Raw genomic sequence first — 13,050 nt, forward strand, 5'->3', positions numbered from 1 at the left:
AATATTTATTATCCCTAAGCACTTCCACGATTATTTGCATTAGGAACAATGCCTTCATAAAAAATAAAAAAAAGAGTGGAAGTATAAATTGTTTAAGATGGATTAAATAAACGTTTACTAATCAAAAAATTACAAAAAATTTGGCTTTTAAATAGTAACTGTATGCTGAGTTAGCAGGAGTAATAACTTCAAATTCAGATATACCCTCAAATATATATATATATATATATATATATATATTGTGCATCTAATGTGCATATGGATTAAAAATCTTTAATTAGTTACAAATGCATGGACAATATTTTTAATTTAAAATAAGCTGCCAAATTCTGATATTATGCTACACTAAGATTAAAAGTTATGGATGAAGGTACCATTTTCAAGGCACAAGATTGATGTTACTTCAAGACTGAACATCTCAGCTTTTATAAAAATTATATGAAAAATGCTATTTTTATTTTATTACCCAATTTCTCTTTTTTTGAGATTAATGCAAACTCACCCACTCTACTTCAAGGCAACTGCCAATGAAGCTACCGCACAGAATGTGGTAATTCAATATTCAATTCAATGTAGGGATTCAATACTTATGTTTTTCATATTTCTTACATAATGAAAATTCAAAAGGGGGAACGCTAACCGAGGTAACTGAAAAACAAATTAAACAAAAAGAATGAACAAACAAGATGAAAATAAATTCAGTTATTTAATGATTTCATTAACAAAATATAAATAAAAGGTTGACTAAAATTAAAATGATTGACTGAATTAAATACACATGTCTAGCATTACCACATTTCCTACAAGTCTTTAGCAGAATATTCAATGTTAAGAGCAGATTATACAATTTAAATCTGCTAGTCTGAAAGAAAGAATAGAAAACAGAATAAAGTTAAAACAATTGGTAATTTCATAAAGGCAAAAATACACATTCAATAAAGATAACAAATTCTAAAAGTACAATAACGCCATGGAAAAACGGACGTAAACAGAAAATTTTGGTACTTTCTGGTTACATCTTACTTTCTGATTTTGCAACTTAACCCTCTCATTGCATACTTTTTTTTTATCAAAATAGGTTCAAAAATTGCATATTTTTTTATTACATTATTTCAAATCTACATATATTTTAGAGTTAAAATATACAAAAAAAATTTGTAAATAGAATATAGAATAAAATCAATATAGAATTAAATCATAGAAAAAGGTTACCAGAATACTGAAATTGAAGAATAATGATATAAAAGGGAAATTTTTTAAATTTATATTGGTTAAATTATGATTTATTTTATAAAATACAAAGGTAAAACATATATACTAATGAAAATATTTGCATAATGTAATATTTTGCATATCAATTTTGCACAATTGCTGAATGTTTTCAATAGAAACTGAATTCTCAGATTCATCACTATCTGCAGAGGAATCCAAGAAATATACTTGAAATCAGAGTCAGAACTACTATAAGTGTCAGAAATATCATCAGGAATATAGGCTATATCACTCACGAAACACTTCCTGCACGACATCTTTGAGCTCTGATAAGCGCACACAAAATGCTACATTACCCATTCTTGTATATTCGGCAGAAATTCGGACAACTAACGCCATCTGTTAGCCCACATCTAAATAAATAATTAAACATGACAGGAAAGCTGAAAGGAAACCTTGAACGGGGAAAGAGAGGGCTGCACAGTTAAATAGATGGCAAAAAATCCTTCCCACAGAAATCGCAGGTTGCGCAAATTTTGCTACTATTACATTGCTTGTGGAAATCGCAGGATATGCAGCGAGAAGGTTCATTGCAAACCTCATGACTGTAAAAGTCAGAAGTTTTGAAAAAAATTGACAACATGAAACACCAAATTTTCAAGAAACAATTTGCATATATCTCTACATATATTAAAAGAAAGAGTCTGCCTGTGTGTGTCTTTTGTTCATGGTGTATGTAAGCTAATAGATGCAGGGCTACGAAATTCAGTACGTAGGTGCATCTAAACAAGAGCCAGTGCACCTCAAAGCGAATTTTTTAAAAATTTGAATCACATTTTTTTTATTTTACCTTTTTTGATGAAACCATGTCATTTTGAATAGTTTCATTCTTTTAGAAATGTGGTTTTGGCAACAGTTTCATTCAATGCTTTGTATACTGGACAGCTGACTGTTGAAAATAAGAGATAAAATATTAATTATACAGTCAAAAGTTGTTAATCCGGACTCGTCGGGACTTCGGCGATTCCGGATTATCGATTTTTCCGGATTATAGATCATCAGTTTAAATCTCGTAAGATGGCATGCACAAATTCTAAAATTAAAAATATGAAACCGTAATTTATCAAATAAGAACAATTATGATCTAAAGGGTATCAAAATTTACAAAAAAAGAAGCTTAATATTAATTTGTTTACTTTATTAAACATTTCTTTCAATGTAAGTTGTTTCGTTTTATGTGATAATACTTTCTCTTTAATTCTATAAACAGACATCATTTTTTGTTCAGTTACAAAGTTCCGCTGTTCAAGTCCCATAATTGCTGTGCCGAGAATACCGACTAACTTGTCAATCGAAATTTTTTCGTTTTCACTAACCTCTCTGTCACCTTCTTCATGTCTTTATCCATTTTTTGCAGCAATTCCACTTTTTGTTTGACGGACATCGAGACATACTTTCGTTTTGTAGATCCTTTGGGAGCTCCAGAATCGAAAATTGACATAATCGAAAGTTCAAGTTTACTTTTATAAAATTGCTCTTACATTCTGCAAAAAATAATAAGCCGCATCCAATTCGAAGATTAAGGAGCAACGCAATCATCAACATTAACTGAAATAGATAATTATATAATTTTAGCTTATACTGTCCGTTATACATTAAACGTGCACGCGAAAACGTATTCTGCACTTGTGCACACGCATATGCGTGTGCGCGTAAAGGTCTTACGCGCATGCGTAAACGCCTATGCGCATGTGTCAACGCGGCGCATGTGCAGAAAGTTTTTAGCTTTGAGGTCCAGATTATGGGTGTCCGAATTAACGACTTTTGACTGTACATGCAACATGCACATCACAGTCTTCTTATTCTGACACACATGTGTCTCGCAAGGATACTGGACTGCTGACTGTTTTCTCTTGACAATATGAGATTCATTAATTATTTTATTGTCATTTTTTATATTATGTTTTAATTATATATAATTTTAATTATATAAAAAATTTTCCATGATTTTGTTTAGGAAACAAAGTTCTTAATTTCTTTTATATCATTTGAATTCTTAAGATTTTTTCAAAGGGAAAGTTAGTTAATTCATTTATTAGGATAATTAATATTTGTGTTAAAGGATATTGCTTATTCCATTGTAATTTTTTTATACAATACATTTTTATTAAAATTCTCTTTTTCCTTTTTTTTTTTTTTTTTTTTTTGATAAAGTTGTTCTGCAGTTTTTAAATTTAATGTTTCCTTTGGGCATTTTTTTGGTACATTTAAAAGCCAGACAAAGGCTGGCCGCAAAAATGCCAAAGTAAAACAAAATTAGGCAAAGCAACAACCTTGTCTTTGGCATACATTTTAGTCAATACACTATCGATTTCAAAGGCAAACAAGTACACGTCCTTCTTCATCATGAGTAAACAATAAATCTTGAATGAAGGGAAAGCCACAGTTGTATTTATACCCAAAATGGTATAAATTTTGGGTCTCATTTGAATCTCATTTGGGAACTTTTGTCTGTTGTTTTGACCGATGGGCAGCCAAAGTGATATAGCCATGAATTGAAAATAGCTAAGTGGTTTCCATTTTCATACTGGGGATAGAGTCAAAAGGTACATGGTGCACCATGTAAAACGTGCATCAGAAAGAGAAAATGCGCCCAGTGGTACTTTAGTATGCTTTTGTATTTTTGATGTTAAGCAAGATTCGCAGGATTTCACTCAATTTTTTATGACATCATACATAATGAGAACAAATGATTTTTGCAGCTTGCTACAATTCCTAGATGTGATAAATTATACAGATGTTTAAATATGAATCTGAGAAAGGAATCTGGATGAAAAGGATAAGGAATATCTGTAGAAATGTTACATAGAATATTACTATCATAGTACTGGAATGTCTTCACGACATATTGTTTTGAGAAGGTTTTACACCTCTGGATCATGCTGTTCAACTTCAGAAAATTTTTAAGACATCAAACAGAGATTCTATTATGAAATCAATTTTAATTCTTGAAAAAGCAACATGAATGACTTTTTAGAACCTTAACATCACTAAAATCAGTACTGAGAAATAAAATGTAAATGGTGTAGTTGCTGAGGTGAACATTCGTGGGATTTCTGCTTAAAAGCGTATATTAATAGTTTCCGATCTGTATACCCCTGCCTTCTAACATATCTCGGAATTTCTTAGTTGCAGAATAAGTTGAAAAAAATTCTCTATTGTACAGGGACTATTTTTGTTGACTTTTATCGAGTCTTTTTAGAGAAAAATGCTACACGTCCCCATTTTTCTTGAGAAAACTGCATAAGAGTGCTACCTACTGCAGCATCTGATGCATGTATCCAGATGCTTTACTGGCCTCCAGTAGTTGGGCATCTCAAAAGAGTAGCCAGAACAATGGCAAATTTCGCAACAATGAAGGCTTGTTCAGCATTTTCCTTACAATTTAACAGTGCAGATGAATCATGAACATGAAAACGAGATTTCTTTTTACTGATGTGTTCGTCCAACAATTTTATTAAAGCCGAAAGAATATATACGGCTTTAAGTATGAACCATCTGTAAAAGTTAAACATGCCTAAAAATTGGCAAAGCTGAGTAAGGTTGGTTGGTTGAGAGAAATTTAAATGCCTTTTAATTTGTCAAGAAGAGGTTCAATTCTGCTTTTACCAAGGTGGAAAAAAACCTCAGAAATTAATAGATGTTTGATTCCTTAGGTGCATTTTGAATCATTTCTGCAAAGTCCATATTCCTGAAGTTTTGAAAATAAGGCTTTCAAATGCCTGCAAATGTTTCTGAGAATCTTTGGAGGCTATGAACAAATCATCAATGGAAGCTTATAAACACTTTCTAAATTTCGCATTTCATTACTTTTGTCTTTAAAATGTTAAAAAGTCGCAGATGCATTGCATAAGTTGAATTGCACACGGACTTCTGAATAAACTGATACGTGGCACTTTTGTGAATATGATCGGGATTGATAAGTATTTGATAGTGTACCTTAATAAAAGGTTTGTATTTAATATACAAACCTTTTATTAAGGTGCTTGTACTATAACAGGTGTTCAAAATTACAACCAGATGTCATCTGGCAGGCCTGAGAGCTGCGTTGCATGGAATTCCTTATGTTGTGGAAGATTCCTGGCATGTCACATATCCTCCCGGCAGCTATAGATATTCGAACAATGAGGTCTTCAACCGGAGGAAATGGTGTCTCATACACCAAACTCTTCATGTGATCCCAGAAAAAGAAGTCCATGCATGATAAGTCTGGTGATCTGGCAGGAAAATTAACTGAGCCACCAAAATCTATCCACCACCATCCATAGGTTACCTCGAGGTGTCGTCGGATGTCAATCATGTAATGTGGAGGAGCCCTATCGTGCTGGTACCACGTGAACTAGTGCAACAGTAAAGCAACATGTGCTGCATCAAGAAGTTCGGGCAGGACTTGTTGCAAGAAGATCAGGTATGCCCTACCATCCAAAGCACTGGGCAGAAGGTATGGTCCAATAACGTAGTCTCCAAGAATGGTGATCTAAACACAGACCAAGAAATGCACTTGCTGCACATGATTGTGTATGATGAAGGTTCTCCAAAGCCAACATATGAGCATTATGCTGATTGAAAGCTTCCTCACGTGTGAAGTACGCTTCATCCATGAACAATACAGATGCAGCAATTGCGCTGTCTGTAGCACTCTGCTACAGGAACCATGCAGAAAATGTCCTCCAGAATGGATAATCCTCAGACTCTAATAATTGGATGTGATGACGATGGTATGCACTCAGTTGGTTTGCTGGGACTATCCTCCAAACAATGGATTGAAATAAAACCCAATTGTTGGGCTATCACTCAAGTACTTGTACTTGGATTGTCTTCTACCAGACGTATGACCACCTCCTCATTGCCAGGTGTCATCATTGTTTGCTGTCGATTCATTGTAGCTCTTAAACAACCTCATTAAACAACCAGCCTCACATAACCTTCTGTTCACGCTTGCGAAGGTAGTGTGATGTGAAGCATGCCTGTTTAGGTAATGTTCCTGGTACAACCACCGAGCAGAGTGCCCATTACAATGTGCAGCTCCATATACAATCAGCATGTTGACCAGTTCATCCTTTGACTATGCATTCATCCTACTACCTCAAATACACTCATGTCCATAAATTAAGGATAATGCAACATCAGGCAAAGGAAGGATTAGAAGCAAAACAATTTGACTTATTTGTAAAGCTTATTTATTAAACAAAAGGTAAAGAGCAAAAAAAGATGCTATATGTTTGATATTATTAAAAAAAATAGCGATTTTTTTTTCCCTGCAGCAAATTACAAAAAAAAAAAAAAAAAAAAAAAAAAAAAAAAAAAAAAACCTATTTACAAAAAACCAATATTACATGGTTGGTATGATTGTTAATACATTGTATGTCTCCCAGATGATGCAATACAGTCCGTACAACGCCTAGGCATGCTGAGTATCAAATTATCAATCTGATTTTGGGGGATATTACACCACTCAAAAAGCAATGCTCTCCGAAGTTCCAGTAGACATGAAGGAGGAGGTTGACGGGCTGCAACTCGTCGGCCAAGCATGTCCCACACGTGCTCTATTGGATCCAAGTCCGGTGAGAATGCTAGCCAATCTATACGGGTGATATCCTATGATTGAAGGCATTCGCTTACGATGTTTGCATGGTGAGGACGGGCGTTGCCATCCATAAACACAAATTGTGCACCCATGGCGCCTCGAAACAAACGTACATGTTGTTCCAGAATGACGTCTCGATAGATTTGGCTTGTCATGGTTCCAATTTGAACATGCAGGTCAGTTCTGGAACCCAGAATAATTCCACCCCAAACGAGCACTCCTGCACCACCGTAACGGTGTCGTTCAATGATGTTTTCTTGGTGGTAACGGGTACCTGGAGCTCTCCATATGAAAGTCCGGCGAGAATCAAACCGCAAGCTAAACCTGGAGTCATCGGAAAACATCACACAAGCCCACTGTTGCGGTGTCCACAATGCATGCTCTCTACTCTAGGCTAACCGCAGGCGACAGTGAGTTGCAGTAAGTGGAACACATCTGACAGGTCTACGAACATATAAACCAATCTGCCCTAAGCATCTGTACACGATCTGCCTTGAAGTTGTCGTACCAGTGGCTGAAGAGAGCTGACGAGACAGGTCTGAGGCTGTGCTCCGCCTGTTTCTTTTCGCAGAAACTGCCAAATACCGGTCCTCATTCGGCGTTGTAACTCTGCGGCGACCTGTGCTGTAACGTCTACTCACATTACCATCATCTTGGAATCGTTGCCAAAGCCTGGAGATGACACTCTGCGCAATTCCAAGTTCGTCTTATACTTCTAGTTGGGTACGACCACATTCCAGACAGCCGATAATTCTATCACGTAAAAAATCATCCAAATGTGTCCTTTGTGTCATAACTATTTGGTTATTGCACTGAAATGCTTATAAAGCGGCTGCGAACAATTTTACTTCTTTGCCTGTATTCCTTATATATCACTCTCTTACACTCTCATCATTGTGACGTACCATTGGTGTCATTTGGTTACTTTCTGAAATTTGCATATGATTCTTAAAGATGTGTGTAGTGATTTTGCAGGTGATATATTTATTTTAGAGTTCTATTTCTGCGTGACTCCGAATTATCCTTAATTTATGGACATGAGTGTAGATCACTAATGGAAACTTCCAGCAGGATCACTGTTCATGAAACCTTCTGTTCAGCACCATCTACCACAAGACTGCCCGGAGGAATCTTCCAAAACGTAAGGAATTCCATGCAGCACCACTGTCAGGTCTGCCTGAGGATTTCTGCTAGTAATTCCGAACACCTGTTGTAGTACAACCTTTCAATAAAATATTTTCTGTCTCAGTAATGTGTTGCTATTTCTGTTCTTTTTTTCTGCTTCTTTGCACCATAGCTCGCAACTACAGCATTTGCAACCCTGCATTCCTGCGTGATTCCGAGTAATCTCTATACCACTTGCACACCCTGTTAGTTTGTCGACCTGGTAGTAAATCACCCTGTATGTAATTATATGTATGCAATTCTTAAATTGTTTTGCCTTAGTCTGTAAATCTAAAGTTTATCCAAAATTCTGCTTTTATGAGCTTAATTTAAAAATACAATTAGTTAAATCATTTTCATGGCACATTTAAATATTTTCTTTAAAATAAATATGCAATTATATACAGGTTTTATCCTGAAAGTAATTGGATTGATGAAATACATTTAACAAACCACACATACCAAAGTTCGTACCACACAAACCAAGGTCAAATTACCAATGTTCAGTGTACTTAACCAAGGTCAAACTAACAGTGTTCAGTGGTCTTAAGTATATTATAATAAACTAAGTGAATATAGAAACTAAAGAAGCTACACATCATAAACCTCAACAGAAAATTACACAAGAAATAACATTTTTAAGTCTTACATTTCCTGGTAAGGGCTAATGCATGAGCATAAGGTCGACGTCCAGATGGTTCCATATATGAAGCTATAAATGGCCCACTATAATACCTCCATAAGATACTTGAGCCTCTTTTTAACTGACCCTTTAAGAAATAAACAGAGATTTAAATTACATCCCGAAAAAAAGTTTATATGAGAATTAGAAAAGTTCATGAAAAAAAATTTGCTTCAACAGAATTAACGTTACAATAAGATATTTTCAAAAAGAATTAGGTAATGTAATGAATTTTCTGTTCTCAGTTTGCATGGTGCTGATTAATAAATTCAGTCTTTAACAAATTAGTTCATAAGAAATTTACTATTATAAATATAAGAGAAATGCAGAGATGTTTTTAGAAATTATACAGGTGTATGATATGATTAAGGACAGAAAAATCCATGTAAAATCTTCAATTATTTTTTGTGCACCAGGTATACAGTATTATTACACAAAATTAGAACTGGATTAGTTTTTCCCTTTTTTAATCAGATATGAATATTTGCAAATAGTACGCACTCTTGAGTAAAATAACTATACACTGAGAAAAATTAATCTATCATGATTAAACTATCCATCAGAATGAGAATATGATAGTCATTAAAACTCAAAAATAATCGATCTATTTATTGAGAAAATATGGGTTCAAACTATTATATATTACTATAATATGCATATGCAAGCATTAAATAAGGACATTCAGTCTGAAATAGATTTTTTAGAATTACTATTATGTTGTGAAATCTGAAGCCATATACGTATTCAATACATACTTAGCAATTTCATATATAGTACCTATCATTTATTAAAATCACTTCCATTTCAGGCATATTTAATTTTATTAAAAGGCTGAGTCTAATAGACAGCAATTTGTGCATTTTAAATTATGATATTAGTTTTAAATTTCCAAGCAAAATAACTACTTATTCTGTCACATAATAATAATAATAGCAAGTGAATATGTAAATCAGAACTATTGGGGAATGCAGCTGTAAGTTATGTGGTAGCATAAAAATGGGAGGCCTTCAATCAAAATCAATTTTATGACTTGACACATCTTTCAATTTTTAGGCTAACCTAACTGTTATTAATAACAACTATTTTCCTAATTTCATCCATTGATAGAAATCAAATATTTTATTTCTGTCGAATATCAGTCCATTGTAAAAGTATGATGATTAAAAAAAATAATAATAATTTTCAAAAAAAGGTCGAGTTGCCGATTACCCAGTTCCTCATGCCCCCCCCCCCAAAAAAAGTTGCAGAAAACTGAAATTAATTAGCTAATATATATGTATATATATATATATATATATATCCTTTTGCAAGGTGAAATAGAAAATTATCAAATTTCCTTTTTTTTTTTTTTTACTTTTTTGTAAAGTAGAGGAAGTATCATAATGAGGAAAATTTTCGGGTGTCATATTTCAATGAAAATATCCATTTCGGCCATTGAATGCAATTTAACAATGTTTTTGTGTGACATCTGTACGAAAAAACAGAATAAAGAACTCTTTTCCCCAAAACGAGTTGCAAAAAGGATTTAAAGTGGATTTAGAAGAAATTCTTTTGTGACGTCTGTACAAACGTATGTATTTATGTATCTCGCATAACTCAAAAACGAATAGCCTCAGAACATTGAAATTTCGTATACAGGGCTGCAATAGCATGTAGTTGTGCACCTCCCTTTTTGGTTGCAATCAATGGACCAAACATGTGTGTGTGTATATAATTTAAGATCATACAACATTGAATATATATATATATATCCACTCTGTTACTCGGCTCCATGAGCTCAGATTTTTAATCTTTATAGTGGTAAACTGTGCAATTTTTGCTTTAAAAATGATAATTATGTTTTTCTTACCTTCCAGTTAAGGTTTTCATGCCTTTAGTTAATCTGCATATAATAGTTGTAGAATTATCAACAATTCAAAAGTTGCTCAAGTGTGGCTAGGTCTAATTTTTTTACCATAGCAGCCATATTTGTTCACATTTTCAGCTTAGCAGAATAGTGAATTAAGTCAGTTTCTGCACCTTTAGTGTCCTTTTACAGAGTCGAACAGAAAAAAAACTTTCAGTTTTTTACAAAAAGAAATCTGTCTTCTTGTCCGCTGGCCGAACTGACTGTTCTTGCATAGAAACTCTTATTTTAATTTTAAAACAAATTTTTTAAATTGTTTTAAATGTATTTGGTGTTTCATATTTTTCTATACTTTTCAAATTTTTAATAAAGATATTTTGAGGTCTTACGCCTTTTTCCTTGTCGCAAAGTGAAAACTGAATAAATTGAATGAGAAATATATCTCTAATGAAATTCAAGGAAGTAAATTTCAATGAAATGCAGGAAAAACTGCATATAATTTAATATTATGCACAAGGAAGTCATGTGATGTACACATCAGTTTTTTTTTTTTTTTTAATCTAATAGTACAAAATCTGATGTATACACATGACTTCCTTGTATGGAAGATTAAATTATATGCATTTTTCCTGTAAACGTATCAAATTCTACTTCATCGATAGCACATAAACCACAATAGAATAAATGCATTCTTTAAAATTCACTATATTTAGCATTGCAACACTGGTGCTAGGTTCATTTAATAGCGTTATATTTCATTCATTTTATAACTAAAAATGCACAAAAATTATAATCATCTGAAGAATTATCTAACCATTGACAGATGTTCTATTCATATTATAATAAATCTAAAATGATGCATGAAAGAAATTAAAAATTAATTAATAAAAACTAAACAGTTTTTCCCAGATGATTTAGCGTTGCTTACCTAATGTGCATGTGCTACTCGTAAACATTCTCCTTTCTCCGAATCAGATAGGGGACAATATTTGCTACTAATACGAAACACTTATTTCCTTGAATTTCGTTAAAGATAGATTTCTTATTTAATTAATTCAGTTCTCACTTTGCAACAAGGCAAACATATATGAAAACTCAAAATATCTTCATTAAAAAATAAAGATATGGAAAAACATAAAACACCAAATACATTTAAAAATAATTTTTTAAAAAATTTTATAAATAAAATTAGAGTTTCTGTATAAAAGCAAGCAATTTTTTCAATAGCAGGCAGGCAGATTTTTCGAAGCACAAAACCAAAGGTTTTCTTTTGATCCCACTCGGGAAAAGACACTAAAAACGTAGAAACTGACTTCATTTGTTGTGGATGCTATGCTGAATCAATATATGGGGTCATTTAATAACTTAAGTGTTAATTTCAGAATGGACTGAGCATGATTTAATTAACAATAACAAAAGACATTATATCTGTTGTTGTGAAGCTTAGTTTCTCTAGATTGGCAACAAATCCACTATTCTGCTAAATTTCAAATGTTAACAAATATGGCTGCTATGAAAAAAACTAGACATAGCCGCACTTAAACAAATTTTAAATTGTTGATAATTCCACAACTATAACATGCAGGTTAACTAAAGGCATAAAAAGCTTAATTGGAAGATAAGAAAACATAATTCATTCATTTTTAAAGCAAAAAAAAAAAAAAAAATGCACCATTTTCCAACATATAAGAATGGAAAAAAACTGAGCCGAGTAACAAAGTGGATATATATATCGATATATATATATACTTTTAGTGTGGTCGATTGCTACCAAAAAGGGAGATGCACATCTGTATGTTATAGCAGTCCCACATACAAAATTTCAACATTCTGAAGCTATTCCTTTTTGAGTTATGCGAGATACATTCGTACATACGTACAGACACCACAAAAAAATCTCTTCTGAATCCATTTTAAATTTGTTTTATAATGTGTTTGGGCAAAAAAAAGAGTCCTTTATTCTGTTGTTACATATAGATATTGCACAAAATCATCATTAAATTGCATTCAGTAGTGGTAAATATGGATATTTTCCTTGAAATATGGTACAGTCAAAAGTCGTTAATTTGGACACTCACAATCCGGACCTCAAGGCTAAAAACTTTCTGCACATGTGCCGCGTTGACACATGCGCATAGGCGTTTATGCGTGAGCGTAAGACCTTTACGACTGTGCATATGCGTGTGCACAAGTGCAGAATACGTTTTCGCGTGCACGTTTTATGTATAACGGAGGGTATAAGCTAAAATTATCTAATTATCTATTTCAGTTAATGTTGATGATTGCATTGTTCCTTAACCTTCAAATTGGATCCGGCTTATTATTTTTTGCAGACTGTAAGAGCAATTTTATAAAAGTAAACTTGAACTTTCGATTATGTCAAATAGAATTTCCGATGGTGGAGCTCCCAAAGGATCTACAAAACGAAAGTATGTTTCGATGTCCATCAAACAAAAAGTGGAATTGCTGCAAAAAATGGATAAAGTCTTGAAGAAGGTG

At 33.1% G+C, this 13,050-nt stretch overlaps 1 protein-coding gene across 1 annotated transcript in view; it reads right to left on the reverse strand.

Annotated features, from left to right (window-relative positions):
- Window positions 1-687: 687 nt before the first annotated feature.
- LOC118188819 (mitochondrial carrier homolog 2-like) overlaps window positions 688-13,050 on the reverse strand; it is a 42,055-nt gene continuing 29,692 nt past the window's right edge. The window contains exons 11-12 of the mRNA XM_035359337.2: window positions 8,673-8,793; window positions 688-862 (exon numbers count right to left, since the gene is read on the reverse strand). Of these exons, the coding sequence (XP_035215228.1) occupies window positions 858-862; window positions 8,673-8,793 (126 nt within the window). The 3' untranslated portion in view covers window positions 688-857. The remainder of the gene's footprint in view (window positions 863-8,672; window positions 8,794-13,050) is intronic.

The sequence above is a fragment of the Stegodyphus dumicola genome, chromosome 9 (assembly GCF_044657685.1).
Source record: "Stegodyphus dumicola isolate Sdum_Otavi_A_Nest chromosome 9, ASM4465768v1".
NCBI lineage: Eukaryota > Metazoa > Arthropoda > Arachnida > Araneae > Eresidae > Stegodyphus > Stegodyphus dumicola.